The sequence below is a fragment of the Gopherus evgoodei genome, chromosome 10 (assembly GCF_007399415.2).
Source record: "Gopherus evgoodei ecotype Sinaloan lineage chromosome 10, rGopEvg1_v1.p, whole genome shotgun sequence".
NCBI classification, from domain to species: Eukaryota; Metazoa; Chordata; order Testudines; family Testudinidae; genus Gopherus; species Gopherus evgoodei.
In genome coordinates, this window is record NC_044331.1 from 51,418,415 (window position 1) to 51,436,535 (window position 18,121).

General features: G+C 48.4%; 1 protein-coding gene across 5 annotated transcripts in view; it reads left to right on the top strand.

Annotated features, from left to right (window-relative positions):
• ANKS3 (ankyrin repeat and sterile alpha motif domain containing 3) overlaps nucleotides 1–15,875 on the top strand; it is a 38,100-nt gene extending 22,225 nt beyond the window's left edge. For 4 of the 5 annotated variants that reach the window (XM_030577839.1, XM_030577838.1, XM_030577841.1 and 1 more), the window contains 7 exons: nucleotides 5,786–5,910; nucleotides 6,322–6,463; nucleotides 7,027–7,199; nucleotides 11,038–11,150; nucleotides 12,103–12,186; nucleotides 12,852–12,946; nucleotides 13,271–15,875. In XM_030577839.1, coding sequence (XP_030433699.1) covers nucleotides 5,786–5,910; nucleotides 6,322–6,463; nucleotides 7,027–7,199; nucleotides 11,038–11,150; nucleotides 12,103–12,186; nucleotides 12,852–12,934 — 720 coding nt within the window. In that variant the 3' untranslated portion in view covers nucleotides 12,935–12,946; nucleotides 13,271–15,875. Of the gene's footprint in view, nucleotides 1–5,785; nucleotides 5,911–6,321; nucleotides 6,464–7,026; nucleotides 7,200–7,877; nucleotides 8,555–11,037; nucleotides 11,151–12,102; nucleotides 12,187–12,851; nucleotides 12,947–13,270 lie in introns of those variants that run through there. The other variant, XM_030577840.1, reaches the window with a different exon arrangement.
• The last annotated feature ends 2,246 nt before the right edge of the window (nucleotides 15,876–18,121 follow it).

Sequence of the window (18,121 nt, forward strand, 5' to 3'; positions counted from 1 at the left end):
TGTATCCACTTTTTTATTCATGTTCTAGTTGCTGCTGGTTTCTCACTGCAAGCATTTTCACTGGGTCTACTTCCCTATCACTGGCCATTAACAGATTTTTTCAGTTCTTGCTCTGGGACCTTTTTCTTAAGACAACCCCCTCTGTAAGCACAATTCTTCAAGGATTTTTCTGTTAGGCTCTTACAATGAGTGAGCCAGGATCATATGAACTGATTTTTAACCCTTAAACTCTCCAATATCAAAATTAATTTTTGACAAGTGTATGATTCTGATCCAAAAACTCAATTAACCTGTGGTAATGTGTGTCTTGCCAACTATACCACTGTGACCAGAATCCCAGGGGAGCCAGCTGAGGTCACTCAATTAGGATGAACTGCAAAGCACACAAGCACACAATAGCTTCTATATTACCTCACTGGTTGCCCAGAAGCCAACAACACAGTTCCCGTAAAGTAACCCAGCCTCAGGCCTCCACCTAGACACCCAAATCAGGTATGACAAGGATTTCTGAAAATCTTATATATAAAAGTTCTACCAATCCCAAAGCATCAAACACATTACCTTCCAGGTTAATGAATATTCCAGACCTTTCCCAAATACATGCTTACAGACAATTCTTATTAAATAAACTAAAATTTATTAACAAAAGGAGAGAGAATTGGTTAAAAGATCAGTGTACATACAGACATGACTCAACTTTTGAGATTCAGATTCATAGCGTAGATCGGAGATCGGCAGCCTTTCAGAAGTGGTGTGCCAAGTCGTCATTTATTCACTCTAATTTAAGGTTTTGCGTGCCAGTAATACATTTTAACGTTTTTAGAAGGTCTCTTTCTATAAGTCTCTATAATATATAACTAAACTATTGTTGTATGTAAAATAAACAAGGTTTTTAAAATGTTTACGAAGCTTCATTTAAAATTAAATTAAAATGCAGAGGCCCCCAGACTGGTGGCCAGGACCCGGGCAGCAAGAGTGCCTCTGAAAATCAGCTCATGTGCTGCCTTTGGCACACGTGCCATAAGTTGCCTACCTCTGGCATAGATGGTGAGCTTTGTAGATGTAGAGTTCTTTCAGAAATAGGCCATAGGTTATAGGCCAATGTTTGTATTCAGGGCTGTGGATCTCAGTCCTTATGGCTTAGGCTTCCACTGCATGAAGCCTCAAGCAGATCTGAGATGGCAGGATGAGGATCAGGATCCAAGCCATTTTTTATACAGTTTCAGGTCCTCTTTTGACAGCTCAAAGTCCCTCGGTGAACAATAGACACTCATTTTCTAAGCATCGCAAATAATATTCATACAGATTGACATAAGGCAATGCCTGTTTTTCCACCATTTGCAGATGATTTGCTATACATTTTAGGAGAGATGAATACAGCAATATCCTAGGTTTACTGTTCATTTAAATCATAGAATATCAGGGTTGGAAGGGACCTCAGGAGATCGTCTAGTCCAAATCCCCAGTCAGTTTATTTTTTAAACCCCAGTTCTCTAAATGGCCCCCTCCAAAGATTGAACTCACAACCCTGGGTAGCCAGTGCTCAAACCACTGAGCTATCCCTCCCCTTGATCTCTGAATTAGCGGAATACTGCATAGACAAGGACTGTTTGATACATTGTTGATTTCTACCTTTTATATATTTAATATATAAATTATATATTTTATATATTCTAAAAAAACCAACCCACAAACATTATCTCCCTGTATGTTTTTAAGGGTTGAATTTGAGTCAGTTATCCTGCAGGATGCTTAACTCTTCTGGTCATGTGTCATACCTTTCTGGTCATGTGTCATGCATACTCGCGTGGAAGGGAAGAAAGTAGAGATCCTGGATACACCCTGAGGACTTTCCAACATTGATATGAGCGGTGTTTACATTGACTTCTTTATAAGGCCAATTTATTGATGCATGCTTTGGACCAAGTTAAAAACTTAGTACGTACTTTGTGAAACACTTCAGTGATTCCAGGGTTTTGTCTATGTGTTGACTTAACATGGTCATTAACGTTTTTCAGAGATCACTTACTCTGGCATTCAGCCATGAAAGCTGTGAGGACTTGTACCTCAGTTTCCCTTTGTGTACAGCAGTTCAAGCTTGTAATGGTCTTTTTGCTGTGGGAAGTTTTAGGATTGTGTACAGACATGAGCTGTGAAACCTTAACATTATTAGGCTTTTTAATACAAAGTGTGTTCTTATTGAGCCAAACAGCATAATCATAAGGGTTTCTAGTATGTACCACTCTTAACAATGTACAATATGCATGATTGTGAACATTATTACAGTTTTTGGTGTCAGCAACAAGTTAGTTACAATCAATTAGCAATAACATCAGTTCTATCACAAGTGTGCATTTACAGTTATCCTTGCCATGCCAAGCCTTTTGTTTAGATAAATTATTCTTTAGGTCAGCTTCTTCAATATCCCTTTTGAGTCTTTTCAGCTTTTTCTTTACTTTAGGGTTTTCCTTAACATAGGCTTTTAGTTTAACCACTTCCTTGGGGTTTTGGTATCTTGGAGATGAGTGAGGCAAGTTCCCCTCTTCCCCCATTGCATTAACACGGACACTAGCCTGTTTACCAGTTTTCAGATTCTTAACCTTTACCAATTCCAAGGCTGGACTCTGTCTTAAAGAGATACCATCCATTTTCACTAGCCTGTTAGACTCAAAGTTCTTTTGTCCTTCCATTACTAACCTTTGCTTCTACATTGAATCAGATGTCAAGTCCACTAAGAGACTACAAGACATATCCAAAATATCTAGACGAGACTTTAGCTGCCATCCCCTGTATTCTCGAGAGATCAACTGCACAGTTGTTCTCCTGCTCTGCAGATTCAGCTATCCAGTTTTCCCTCTGAACCTGAGATACAGACTGTCTAGTCAAAGAATCAACTGTGGAGACATTCCTGTCCCAACAACACCATCTTCTCAACAAGCTGGTCAAGCCTGTAGAGCTGTTCAAACTCTCTAACAATTTTTATACCGTCCTGAAATCTTCTCAAAGCTATCCACAATGGGTCTTTCTAAAGCAAATTCAGTGGATTTATTTTTACTTAAAAGACTTAGGCCATTAGTCACCAACACACTTTTTTCAGAAGACAAACTCTATACTACCAATAGTGACCCATTAAGAATCAATGAAAGTAATTATTTTTCACCCCCACTAGGTACAGCTATTGACTTTTTATAGACTTCAAAGACGTCACTAAGAAATTCCTTCCCTCCTGCAATATTATGAACTGCAACCGATTCTTCCCGAGCTCTATGTCCAGAACCAACTTTGGCACAACAGACACATCACCAAACTCCTTCTGAGTTTCACTTACATCCAGAATCACCTCTGGCCCATCAGGAGGGTTTTTACACAACCCCCTTTCAGGCAAGCTGCTAGACTCCATAATTAAAAGGTTAGAAGTGTTCCCTTCTCCTTTGCAGCTCTCCTGGCAGACAACAGGCACAAGGTTAGGAATAATTTCCTCCTTGTTACAAGTTTTCACACTGTCAGTGGGTAACATAGTCAAATCACATCTGTGCTTTCCTTGTTCCCTGGCTATGATATCAACTGGATTAGACAAGGTTGTCATATCTTCACCCAGCAATGCATTAGCAACAGGCAAAACAAAAGCACCAGAATCGCCTGGTTCCTGGGACTCAGTTATGACATAGACTCATAGACTCTAGGACTGGAAGGGACCTCGAGAGGTCATCGAGTCCAGTCCCCTGCCCTCATGGCAGGACCAAATACTGCCTAGACCATCCCTGATAGACATTTATCTAACCTACTCTTAAATATCTCCAGCGATGGAGATTCCACAACTTCCCTAGGCAATCTATTCCAGTGTTTAACTACGCTGACAGTTAGGAACTTTTTCCTAATGTCCAACCTAAATCTCCCTTGCTGCAGTTTAAGCCCATTGCTTCTTGTTCTATCATTGGAGGCTAAGGTGAACAAGTTTTCTCCCTCCTCCTGATGACACCCTTTTAGATACCTGAAAACTGCTATCATGTCCCCTCTCAGTCTTCTCTTTTCCAAACTAAACAAACCCAATTCCTTCAGCCTTCCTTCATAGGTCATGTTCTCAAGACCTTTAATCATTCTTGTTGCTCTTCTCTGGACCCTCTCCAATTTCTCCACACCTTTCTTGAAATGCGGTGCCCAGAACTGGACACAATACTCCAGTTGAGGCCTAACCAGCGCAGAGTAAAGCGGAAGAATGACTTCTCGTGTCTTGTTTACAACACACCTGTTAATGCATCCCAGAATCACGTTTGCTTTTTTTGCAACAGTATCACACTGTTGACTCATATTAAGCTTGTGGTCCACTATGACCCCTAGATCTCTTTCTGCCATACTCCTTCCTAGACAGTCTCTTCCCATTCTGTATGTGTGAAACTGATTGTTCCTTCCTAAGTGGAGCACTTTGCATTTATCTTTATTGAACTTCATCCTGTTTACCTCAGACCATTTCTCCAACTTGTCCACATCATTTTGAATTTTGACCCTGTCCTCCAAAGCAGTTGCAATCCCTCCCAGTTTGTTATCGTCCGCAAACTTAATAAGCGTACTTTCTATGCCAACATCTAAATCGTTGATGAAGATATTGAACAGAACCGGTCCCAAAACAGACCCATCCATTAACTGGATGCAACCTGATAACAATGTCATTATCCCTAGCAGACACAAACTTAGAACATTTTCGTGCTGGGCTTCAGTTAAATCCAGAATCAGCTCTGGGAAGACTGATACATTTTCAGCCGTCCTAGGTTGACAGGCTTCTTCTGTCTCCTTTATGGACAGAGAAGAGCTAGATAGACGCTGTTCCTTAGCAGGCATGCTGCCGTTGCTCAAAACAGACAAACAATTGGAGAAATTTTTTCCTTTGCATGCTGGGACATGGTTGTTCATGGACAATTGCTTGGCGAGTGGGACAGCTTCCTTAACAGGAAAGATGCCACTCCCAACAGACAAACTTCTGCTTTTTACAGATAGTGGCTCATACTGAGCTACTTTAAGCAAATTACTGTTACCTTGTCTAGGCTCACTTTTACAAACTTCACTCACCAAGAACGTACCCCCTTCTTCCTCAATTAGGGCTTCAACCTGACCATCAACTTTAATTTGCTCTAGAGAAACATTTTCCTGATCAATGATTTCTCTCTCTGTGTTATCTAATTCCAGGTTCACTTCTGAGATATTAGACAGACATTCAGAAACTTCGTTCACATATAACCTGCCTTTCTGTACAAACAGCTGTCTTCCTCAGACAAACCCTCCATAGGCAAATCCTTGCCCCAATAGACAGTTTCATGATATTAACCTGTCTGCACAAAGCTTTAAAATCATTCCCTATTAAAAGATCTGAAGGAATTGTATTCTTCGCTCCCACAATCATGGTGCCATCAAATCCCTTCCATTTAAGGTGGATTTTAGCCAAGGGCACTCTTACAAAATATTCAGATAAGGCTACAATAGTTACACTTTCAGCTGGCTAATAATCTTCATCCCTGACGCAGTTCTGTCCTACCTAACCTGCTTGCAGGGATGGTTTGGGGAATCCTCCCCTCAGCCCAATGTAGTGCAGGGAATCTGAAGGAAGAGCTTTACAGTGTCTGGCTGCTACAAACTACAAGCCAGGTCCCATTACAGCATGTGGCTTTAGAGAGTGAACAATGCAAAGAAAGTTAAGATAGCTCCAAAGTAGCTGTTAGCCGTTCATTCAAGGAGACAAAAGTCCAGTTCCTTGTGTGGGTACAAACATATTTTTGCTTTGGATGGGCCACAGGACCTGGCAACATTCCTGAAGCAGATCGGGTGTCTGAAGTACCTCCAGGTGTTTGAGGAGCAGGACATCGACCTCCGGATCTTCCTGACCCTCACAGAAAGTGATCTCAAGGAAATAGGCATCACGTGAGTCTCTGCAGTGTAGCCCCTTTCTTGCTGGGGCATACGAAGGAATCGGGAGAGTTCAGTCCTCTCTTCCAGCTCCCCACCAGGTTTGCACAATTCTGCCACTACCTTTAGTCTTGCCCTCCAGCCTGGGGATCCCTCACAGATCTTTCAATGTGCCTTAATCCTGGTCTACAGCAAGCGCTGTTCTTCTAGCCATGTCCCCCACCCCCAACTCAGTCCCTGCCTACAACTCTCCTGCAGCAGTTAGCAGAGCCTTAGAGGAGAGAGTGTGATTTTTCTGCTGTCCCTAATTATCCTTCATGCTCATTCCTGGAGTTTTCATGGGCATCAGTGGAAGAAGGGGTAGGAGTCTCTGAAGCAAGGTCCTGGTGCAGTTTTGGTGCTAACTGCTTGCTGCTGTATCACCAGCCTGTTCGGACCCAAGCGGAAGATGACCTCTGCCATTGCTCGATGGCACAGCAATGCCAGGCCTCCCAGCGATGCCCTAGAGCTGGCCTATGCAGATCGGCTGGAGGCGGAAATGCAGGAGATGGCCATTCAGCTGCACAAGGTAAGGAGCCTGGCTCTAACCCAATCACATATTTACTATGGCACCTCCTGGGAGTGGGAAAAGTTTCTTAAGGGAGGGAGCTGAGGTAGTTTGGAAGGGATGCAAAGGGGTAGGGTAAGTTAGGTAACCCCATGTTGCATTTTCTGCCACACTCTAACCCTCGCTCTCTCATGCTGACAAGGCTTCTGTGTCTTTAGTCCAATCCCAGCTGTCCGGGATGCTGGGCTGGGGATATCTGCCTTCCTGATTAGAATCTGCTCATACTGAAATGGGGAGATCCATGCAGAAATGTCTGTCAGCTTCGCAAACCCACCCTCCTGCATGGAAAGAAGGGGAATCTCTGAGATCAGAGCTGATCGTGTGTGGGAACCTTACCTAACTTCCTTCCCACCTGCATCTGGGCCTCGGATGGGTTTGGTGGGTGCATATGGTGCACTCTGCAACTTCCCAGATCATGATAACAGGAGGCTCCAGGGATGTTTCATGAGCAGTCAAGTGTCTGAGATTGCAGCATACAGGACTCCCCCTTTCAGTCCCTCCTCTCTTGCTCTCCCCCACTGCAGAGGTGCGAGGAAGTGGAAGTGATGAAGGGCCAGGTGTCCCAGGAGCAGGAGCTGCGGGCGGTGGTTGAGAGCTGCTTGATGGAGCGGGACGTGGCTTGGAATGATGTCCAGATCCGGCTGCGGGAGGCCCAGGCCATCACCAGGGATGCTGGGGTCCTGCTAGAGCAAATGAAGTAAGTTGCTCCAGGGGAAGTGGAGAACAGGGCCACCCCAGCAGAACCCAGCATGTTCCCTGTCTGATGTGAATGCAGGCAGCGCCCTTCTAGTGAGCTGCCCACACACAGTCCCACCACAGCATCTGAACCTCATTCTAATCCTCCCCCAGTGAGGACATTCCAACAGGATAAGCAGATACTGAAGCCTCTTCCTGGAGCACAGTAGGTAGGGACCTTGCTTTCCAGAGCTAGAGTTCTGCGTGTTCAACCCCAGTAGGAACCAAGTGCTAAGTGACTTGCCCAGTGACTTAGGGAGTCAGTGGCAGAGTTGGGAAGAAAGCTCAGGCGCCTTCCCACCACTAAAACCTGTAGTGCTTCTCCACTGCAACGGCACTCAGGCCTCACACTGATCACCAGCTGTGGTCAGGATGAAATTCACAGCCTCTAAATCATACAGCATTTCCCAGTGAGATGCACCAGGAGGGTTACACTTCACTCTGCATTGACCTGTCCTAGATACGCTAGCCAGTGGGACAACTCTGTTTTTTCTGTTCTTCTAAAAATATCCTGCATGCTGTAAAAATCCCATGTTCAGTGGTGTTTCTGCTCTGGGGCTTAACCTGATACTTTCAGCTCATCAGTCCTGCTGTGTTGGTCAATAAATTTAAAACCGGAAAATCTCTGTCCTTCATCCAGGGTTGGAAGCAACGTTCTTGCCCCTGGAGAAAGGAGATGCAGCATCGCTGAGTGCCAAAGGGACCTGTGTCCAGCCTGCCATAGCCAGAGGGGAGAGAATCCCTGGTATAGGCCTTTGAGGGCGTGGTGAAGAGAGGGAGTCCCAGAGGGGTCCCCCTGGAAAAATGAGAAAGGAGGCTGGTTTGAGATAACAGCATAGTGTTCCCGGACGGCACTTGTGTTGCCTCTGCATGTGGCAGCTGGAGTTCAGTGACTTCTCCAGCAGTTGTCCACAGTGCTCACATATATGTAGCACATACATTAATTAAGGTGTGTGCGTGGGGGGGAGGGGGCACGTGACCAGAGCTCAGCTGTGCAGAGGCAGTGGTCATAGTAGAGGGCCATCCACGAACGCCAGAGCAGCATGTGTTGCCTAATGAACGTGGTGAAGGGTGTGACAGGTTCAGTCACAGAGACCCTCTTGAGACTGTCACCTGATATGCTGAAATTACATCTGAGCCTGTTTTCCCTGATGGCTTGGGACTCCAGAACCCTGCGTTGTTGAGCCAGACAATGCTAGTCTGCTGCAACATGGACCTAGTCTGAACCATGCCCCTAAAGCTGCAGGCTCTAACTGAAAATCACTCAGCAGGTTATCTGTCTCCAACACCCAGACACCCAGTTCCTAATGGAATCCAAACCCCAAATAAATCATTTTTACTCTGTATAAGGCTTATACAGGGTAAACTCATAAATTGTCCGCCCTCTGTAACACTGATAGAGAGATATGCACAGCTGTTTGCTCCCCCAGGTATTAATCACTTAATCTGGGTTTGTTAATAAACAAAAGTGATTTTATTAAGTATAAAAAGTAGGATTTAAGTGGTTCCATGTAATAACAGACAGAAAAAGTAAGTTACCAAGCAAAATTAAGCAAAACATGCACGTCTAAGCCTAATACATTTAAGAAACTGAATACAGATAAATCTCACCCTCAGAGATGTTCCAATAAGCTTCTTTCACAGATTAGACTCCGTCTTAGTCTGAGCCCAATACTTATCCCTGCTACAGTTCTTGTTAGTTCCAGCTCAGGTGGTAACTAGGGGATTTCTCATGACTGCAGCCCCCTTGGTCCTGTTCCATCCCCTTTTATGGCTTTGGCAGAAGGCGGGAATCTTTTGTGTCTCTGGGTCCCCACTCCTCCTCCTAAATGGAAAAGCACCAGGTTTAAGATGTATTCCAGTACCAGGTGACATGGTCACATGTCTTGTGGGACCCCAAGCCTCCATTCTTCCTGGCCTGACTTACACAAACACAGGAAGGCTTACAAGTAAATAGAGCCGTTTACAACCAATTGTCCTGGTTAGTGGGAGCCATCAAGATTCCAAGCCATTATTAATGGCCCACACTTTGCATGGTTACAATAGGACTTTAGAATAATACTTCGTATTTCTAGCTTTATATACAAGAATGATACATAGATGCAAATAGGATGAACACAGTAAATTATAAGCTTTGTAATAGTACCTTACAAGAGTCCTTTTGCATGAGGCATATTCCAGTTACATTATATTCACACTCACTAGCATATTTCCATAAAACATATGGAGGGCACTGTCACACAGGGTTTACCTATTAAGTGGCTATTTCACTTTTACCTGTAATGGTAAATCATTTTCTAAGATCTTTGTATACCACTTACTGGCTGAGAAGTCAGCTCTTTCTTAAAGCAGGCACTATTTTTATGGATTAAAAAGGACATTGTTGACTTAACCCCATACGTTTTGAAAATGATTTTTATCTGTATTACTGAATAACAGGTTAGGTTACTAATATGGGGAGAATTCTTTACACACACACCTTCGCCCACTTCATGCCACTTTGTTTTACACTTTGTATTTAGGGTGGACAGTGAAAAGAGACTAGTGGATTTCACCTCTGTAAACAAATCAGCATCTAGAGAACTTCACTCCTGATTCTCTCATGCTTCCACAACGCTGCCCGTTCTGGTCAATCTTCCTAAAATGTGTGTTTCTGTCCTGGAGGCAGTTCCATTGGCCTAAGGTTTTGTAGACTTGTGGCTCTGACAGCCTGTGTTTGGGGCTATATTTGCCCTGACAATCCATGTCTCTTTCTTAAAACCATGGGTATGTGTGACATGTGCCAGCTGTTTGCCATCTGCCCCATTGCTGTGCTGGCTCTGCTCCTTTGAAGGTGGGTGGAGGGATCTGGGATTTATCCCATTAAGGAAGCATTGAGCTGCTGTCTGCCTAGAGGAAGGATGTCAAACTAATTTGGTGCAGGGATCCAATTGCACTTTTCATTGTGGCATATGGGTCAGAATTTAATGTTAGGACTCTGTGTGCCCCATCATCCACAGCAGAACTGGTGTTGGTGGCAATGGCAGGATTATCCAGAGTAAAATCTGGCCTTTGTATGGTGACTCAGTTTAGTTATTGTTAACTTATTAGGGACTTCATTGTCCACAGTGTAGTTGTAGCCATGTTGGTCCCAGGATATTACAGACAAGGCGTGGGAGGTTATATCTTTTATTGGACCAAGTTCTGTTGTGGGGGAGAGAAGTTTTTGAGCCACACAGCTGACTGCAGACTCAGGAAAGCAGCAGGTCACATGTGGAAGGTTTCCTTCACAATCTCAAGGCAAGACACTTAAATTCTCTCTCTTTAAATGAAAGTTGAGGTTGTGCACAGAGTCCGGGCTGATCTGTACACTGAAGCTGCACTGGCTTAACTAAAAGTGTGATGTTAAATTGGTGCAGCTTTGTGTGTGGACCTTCTTGCTTTGGTTTAAATTACGAGTGTGTAACTTTGGGTATGGACCAGGCTTGAATGTCATGTGGACCAGATCCAGCCTGAGGGGCATTTGTGTGAAACCCAGGCCTGGACCTTTCCCTGCTCATCCCTGCCTCCTTCCTTTTCACTGCCCCCTGCAGCTGTTCTGTTCACAGGGCCAGGGATTGCTATGGAAGGCATGCGGGGTTCTTGTCTCAGGCACATCTGCCTGGATATAAGAGCAGGTTATATCCAGTGAGCTGCTTGCCCCAAGAAGCATGTGATCCCTTGACTGCCCAGGCAGGTATTTCTGGACACCGGAGGGCACTGGCAGGTGATTCCCAGAAGTGCACGTGTCTTGCTAATAGGGGTTTGGTCTCATTTGGTAGAACCTGTCAGGCGGAGCTATGTTCCCGGCTGAAGGAAGGGCACCTGGCTGGCAGGATGCTGGAGACCAAGGCATGGCTGGGAGCTGGTGAGGGCAGATGGCCCGAGGGAGAAGGTAAGAGCCAGGTGCTGATGTGACTATGAATGGTCCAGGCTGCAGGGAACAGATAAGGCAGCAAACAGTCAGACTGAACGAATGCAGCCAAAGGGCTATGAGAGGCACCAGAGAAAAAGCAGATGCTTTAATAGATGAAGAGGGTGAAACTAATGAGGTGTCTGAAATGGCTGAGCTACCGAACAGATCCTTTAAAAACTGTCCTTAGTGAGAGAGATTTAGAGTAAAATTTTCAAAAGCATCTAATCCCATTGACTTTCAGTGGGACTTGGGCTCCCCAGTACCTTTGAAAATGAAATGTAAGTTCCTAACTCCCTTAGGTGCTTTTGAAGATTTTTACCGCTGGACGTGTAGGAGGTGCTGGGGTCCTTGCAGATGTCACCATTGACAAGAACTAGGCGTGGGAGGGAAAACTTGGGAAAACATCCATCTGTGCAGACCAGTCGGCCTGTCTGAGCGTATCACAGGCAGTTTGCTACTGATCTGACTGCTCCGCTGACAGCTGTTTATGAAGCTCCCTGGGGAGCTGGGGAGGTTGCAGAAATGAGAGGTCCATCTTCATTTCTTGTCTTCAAAACAGAAAAGCCTGGCAATTATCATCCAGCAAGTCTAGCTCCATTTCCTGGAGATTCTCCTCGTATTTGACCTAATTGAGCATCTCTAAGGTGACGAGGTACAAACATTAAGCCAGGTTGCTTTATAAATAGCCAGCCAAGCACAATCCCTCTTTGGTGGAATTAGCGGACAGAGGGAACTTGCTGCTTGTCAGACATTTGCATTGTAGAAACTCATTTGATACAAGATCTCAGTAAATCAAAACCAACCAATTCAAGCTGCTGTGGGCATGAAGGCTGTGAGGGGGACTGAGCCCCAAGCCCTCGCTTCTCTTCTCTTGCCATGGAGAAGCTGCAATGGTTGGTGAGAATCTCTCTCTCTGCTTTTAATCTCCCAGGTCTAGAAGGAGAGTCAGTTTCCTTGAAGTCCCTGAGCCTGTCTGAGCTGTCAGCTTTCCTGGAGGAGCGTGTGGGAGATATGGGTACGGCGGAGAGGGTCTTGGGGGGGTTAAGTCACTAGGATTATCCTGAACTCCCTCTGAAATAAACCAAAGGACACTTGGTTTCTAAGACAGGTCTTACTATGGCTCTCCCACGAGTGCCAGATCAGCCCTGGATCCTTGTGTGAACCCATGGCCATCTGGCCCAGCTATACTAGTGAGTCACGCTGACACCTGTAGGCAGCAGGAGTAATTACTCTCTTCTCCAGCTGCTGTGCAGCACAAATCCTCCCTCCTATGCACCTCAGGGTGGCTCCTTCTTAGTTAGAATGAAGGACAGGAGCAGCCTTTCTCTGTGCCGCAATAGAAACCGATTGGTGCAGAGCCTTGGGAGCCCTTTTTCTCTCTGTACTCCATCCCCTGCTAATCTACCCATGGTGAGATGTGCTGGCCTCTTGCACTGGCCTTGCTCCAGCTCTGTGGCCAAGAAGCTGCCTTTGTGTGCCTCCAGCGTTCAGGCTCCATTCTCTTGACTAGTGGAAGCTGGACCCAGTGGCAGGAAGCCAGCGAAGCAGTGGTTCAAAGAGTGGCAGGGTGTAGGGGGGGAGAGACAGGAATGCAGCGACCCTACTGACTGAGCCTTTCCCCTGACCCTTGTCTTGTGGTGCCCTGGGCTGATGGCTATTGGGTTTTGCTTATGCCCTTAGGGAATGCCCTGCATTCTGTGACTCAGAACCTCACGCGGCTACAGGCCTCGGAGCGAGGCAAGCAGAGCTGGCCAGAGCCCTAATGGAGCAGGATGGTGAGTGGGGAGGGGTTTGGAAATACTGACCCATGTCAATGCCCATTAAAGCAGGGGCTGGCTAGACGCACTGTAGCCATGCAGCTCCTTCCAGCTCCCTCCCCCCATAGCTCTGCCTACACACCTCTGCCCTGCCCTGCCAAACTCCCAAGGGTTGCTGTCAGTGGTGGCCTTTCCATGTAGGCCTCTTGATTAGAGAGTTGCTGATGGGAACTGCAGTGAGCTGCTGTTCACAATGATGTTCCTGCTGCCCCCAGCAAAGGGTTAATTTTCCAATGAGCTGTGGGGGCTCTTGAACTCTGAGTGGCTCTTTCTCCCTTGCAGGAATTCTGACGTCGGGTGATGGTTCCACCCGGAAGCTGAGTGCCTGGGAGAACAAGCGCAAGGCTGGTCCGCCAGCACGGCTCCTCTGCTGAGAGCGCCGAGGAGGCAGGCAGGTGCCTGAAGAAGGGGGTCAGCCAGCTGGGGATGGCGGAGGACGAGGAGTCAAGTGGGCAGACTGCCTTGGCTGGGCTGATCTCCAGGTTCCTGTCACAGACGGTTTGCTTTCCCTGTCCAACGGTTAGAGTGTTAAGAGCTGAAGCATTGGGGCTAATTGGCCTCTAGCTGCCCATGGAGAGACTGCCTCAGTTTCACTTAATGCTGCCTGATATTTTTACAGAGCCAACCCTTGTGTGTAGCAGTCAGATTCCCTTATGACCCTCCCCGCCACAACCCCTCGTAACTCGTTCCCTCCGTTTAGTCTCTGCCCTCAGGCTGACCCAGCAAACGTGACACACAGAGCAAAGGACAGCACAGTGGTGGCCGGTGGGGTGAGATCCAGTGCTTTAGAAATGAGAGTTCCCCAAACTGCAGCCCTTATAGGATCTGGGAGATTGAACATAGTGAGCTCTGCAGCTCCAACCTGTGGAGAGCTCCCCCTCCTGGCACCCTGCAGCGCTTCAGCTGTTACCAGCTTCTGAGGAGGCAGGAGCTATGGGATCACTTGAGTGTCCTAACCATGCTTCTCTATTTGGTTATGGGTGCCGACCCCCCGTAGATGCTGACTTGGCAGCTGGCCCTGATCCTTCCCCCAGTCCATGAGTGCCCACATTAAACCCCCAGGGTAGCACATTTCAAAGGCCTTGCTTCTGCCGAGCCAGTGTGCTCCCAGAAGCTTCTGCTGCAGGCAGCAGCTCCTGCTGGTGCAGCACTGGCCCCTTAGGACGAGGGAGCCAGGAGCCACGTGAGAGGAGGGCATGTGCAGCTCTTGCCTGATGTGAGTTTATACTATCCCCAAGCACTTGTGTGTGAGCTACGTGCTCTGTGCTGCATGCAGGGCTTGGCCTTGCAATTGATGCTATAAAACCCTCCCCCAGGGTAACACCTGACCATGAGCACTACAGCCCTCCCCTCAGGTCTGCCCCTGTGTGAAGCCAGTCGCAGGAGACCGTAGGCAGGTGTCTAAGACCAGGAGCCTGTTCCGTGGGGGATCCTCTCCCCTGGAAACCTGTTAGCTGGCTTCCCACCCTCCCTCAGCCCCTGGCTCCTGTTCTTGTGTCTAAGCCTCTCTCCTTAAGACTTGAGCTTGGCACCTCTGCCCCCATGAATGGGCTTCGTGCCTGCCATTTCTAGATTCCTGCCCTTCCTGCATGGAGGCTGCTTGTCCCCAAGGCAGCAGTCAGGGCTGCCCTCTTTACCCTGCACTCTGGGAGAGCAGGAGGGGCCTCCTGTTTTCTCCATGGGATGGGCCTTTGAAGCTGCTGCATGGGAAGAGTTGGAAGAAAGTTCGGCCCAAGGTGCTCAGGCTGGGCATATTTGGAAATCTTGGCTTCCATCTCTTGAGGGTTTTGTAAGGCACCCTTTCTCATGGCATCCGTGGGCCTGAGAGGTCAAACATGCTGCCAGGCAGCTGAGTCCTGCTCTCCTCTGGGCCACGGGCAGCCAGGCACTAGGCGTTGCATTCTCCTTGTGCTTCTCCAACCTCCTTTGCCGTCTCCTCCCGCTTGGAGGTCCCCTGCTGGGCTGCTCGTCCCTTCATTTAGTGGACTGAAGCTTCCTCTCCTTCCTTCTCTCCAAGAACCCATAAAGTCCAAAAATGTTTCCATGCAGTCCTTAGCCCCTGCATTGGCCTCACGGCATGAGAACGCTGGGCGTGGGGGTTGGACTCTTAGACACTAGTACCGTGGGCTCTTGCAGGGTAACCAGGAGGAGGGCATGTGTGGGGCATAAGGGAAAGCTGCAGAGGCCTTTCTCCAGGCAGGCGGGGGAGGTGCTGTGGGTTGACAGCACAAGAATGAGCTGCAGGAAGACCAACTGCAGCGTGTATTGGCCCCTCACATACACTGCTCTAGCTCATGGAGTTGTCTTGGCCACTAGCTGCTCTGACCTGGTGCTGCTGCTGCCCCTGGGAGCTCTCAGGGGTAATGTTCGCGTGGCTCAGAGTGCATGTCCAAGTGACAAGATTTCCAGTGCTGTATAGTGATTGGGGCAGCCTTAGTTCTTGCAGCCCCCTGGACAAAGACTGTGGCCCTGTGATGGGGGCTGTGGTGAGCTGGGGAAACTACTTTTCTCTTTGCTGATAAAGGGGAAAAAGCTGTATTTTATTTTTAGATCTTGACCACAAACCCCAAAGTGCAATACCGGCTGTGACTCCATCCTTGGAGCCAGGATCTCCCCTCTGCTCCGCTGCCCAATGCCAAAGAGACTGGACCATGCATATGGCCTGCAGAGTTAATCTCTGTGCCGGTGGAGCACTGAATTCGTTGTGCTTTGGTATCTCCAAACCTTCCTGGTTTGGTTCTCAAAGCAGCCAGGAGAGGGATGAGTTTGCCACACCAATATGCTCGGTTGCGTCGCTTTGTTTGTACTTCTGTTTTCTCTTACACGTGAGACCAAAATTAATGCGCACCGTGTTTGGTGAATAAATCAGTGATTGGATCTGTCGGCACTAGTTTGGTCGGGTCACCGGTTGCATGTTGAGCAGTGGAGTGGAGCCAGGTGAGAACAGGGTGTCACGGAGTGTGGGGGAGTCCGGCCCTGCACCCCTCTTCCTGGGACTCACAGTGACTCTTAGCCAGCCAGTAAAACAGAAGGTTTATTGGACAACAGGAACACAGGTTACAGCAGGGCTTGCAGGCACAGTCAGGACCCCTCCACCGAGTCCTTCTGGGCTTTCAGGGTGCTTGGATCCTAGCTAGGATACCCTGAATTCCACCCACACAGCCCCAAGCCCAAACTCAAACTGCTTCCCTCCTGCCGCTCCCTTCCTTTGTGTCCTTCCCGGGCAAAGGTGTTGACCGTTCCCCTCCCTTACCTAGCTCAGGTTACAGGCTCTGGCATCGTCCATCCCCTAAAGTCCTCCCCTGCTCTCCCACTCCCCACACAGACAGTCCCTACTGCATCACATCTCTCCCCCCTTCGAGACTGAACTGAGCGGGGTCACTCTGCCCAGTGACCTGGGGAAGTTCAGGGTCCCCTCTCCGGGACAACGCATCCGCTGTCAGGTTGGCACTTCCCTTCACATGGACCACGTCCATGTCATAGTCCTGCAGGAGCAGGCTCCACCTCAGGAGCTTGGCGTTGGCTCCTTTCATCTGGTGCAGCCAGGTCAGGGGAGAGTGGTCGGTGTACACGGTGAAGTGTCGCCCAAAGAGATATGGCTCTAGCTTCTTAAGGGCCCACACCATGGCCAGGCATTCCTTCTCGATGGCCGCGTAGCTTTGTTCCCGGGGTAGCAGCTTCTTACTCAGGTACACGATGGGGTGTCTCTCCCCCTTTTCATCCTCCTGCATTAACACCGCCCCCAGTCCCGTGTCTGAGGCATCGGTGAACACCATAAAGGGTTTGTCAAAATCTGGGTTTGCCAGCACTGGGCCACTAACCAGAACCTCCTTCAGCGCCCAGAAAGCCTCCTGGCACTGCTCAGTCCAGATCACCTTGTCTGGCTTCCCCTTTTTGCACAGTTCGGTGATGGGGCCGGCTATGGCACTAAAGTGGGGCACGAACCTTCGATAGTACCCCGCCATCCCAATAAAGGCCTGGACCTGCTTTTTGGTTTGGGGAGCAGGCCAGTCTCTGATCACCTCCACCTTGGCTGGTTCCGGCTTCAGGCAGCCGCTCCCCACCCGATGGCCCAGGTAAGATACTTCAGCCATCCCCACCTTGCACTTCTCCGCCTTTACTGTTAACCCAGCCTTTCGGAGTCGGTCTAGGACTTGTTTAACCTGGGATATGTGGTCTTCCCAGGTCTGGCTGAAGACGCAGATGTCGTCAATATACGCCACGGCAAAACTCTCCATCCCCCTCAGTAGCTGATCCACCAGGCGCTGGAAGGTGGCCGGCGCTCCCTTGAGGCCGAAGGGCAGGGTCAGAAACTCATAGAGCCCCAGAGGGGTGATAAAGGCCGATTTCAGCCTGGCATCTGCGTCCAGCGGCACTTGCCAGTAGCCTTTGGTAAGATCCATAGTGGTGAGGTACCGAGCACCTCCCAGCTTGTCTAGGAGCTCGTCAGGCCTGGGCATAGGGTAGGCATCAGATACGGTGATGGCATTGAGCTTTCGATAGTCCACACAGAACCGGATTGACCCATCCTTCTTGGGGACTAGCACCACTGGCGAGGCCCAAGGGCTGGAAGACGGCTGGATCACCCCCAAAGCCAGCATGTCCCTGACCTCTCTTTCAAGATCCTGGGCAGTTTTCCCAGTGACCCGAAAAGGGGAGCATCTTATAGGGGGATGTGACCCGGTCTCCACCCGGTGGACAGTCAAATTAGTGCGTCCAGGCTGGTTGGAAAACAGCTGTCGGTATAGATGCAGCACCCCCCTGATCTCAGCGTGCTGGCCCGGGGTCAGTTGCTCAGAGAGGGGAATTGCCTCCAGGGGGGAACCAGCTTTTGTCCCTGGGAATAGATCCACTAAGGGGTCATCTCCCTGCCCCTCCCAATGTCCACACACGGCCAACACCACATTCTCCCTGTCATAGTACGGTTTCATCATGTTCACATGGTACACCCGACGGTGATGTGCCCGGTTTGACAGCTCCACCACATAGTTTACCTCATTCAGTTGCTTGATAACCTTGAAGGGCCCTTCCCAGGCAGCCTGGAGTTTTTCTCCTCACGGGGATAAGAACCATCACCTGATCCCCGGTGGCGAAGGCACGGGCTCGTGCTGTGCGGTCATACCAGACCTTCTG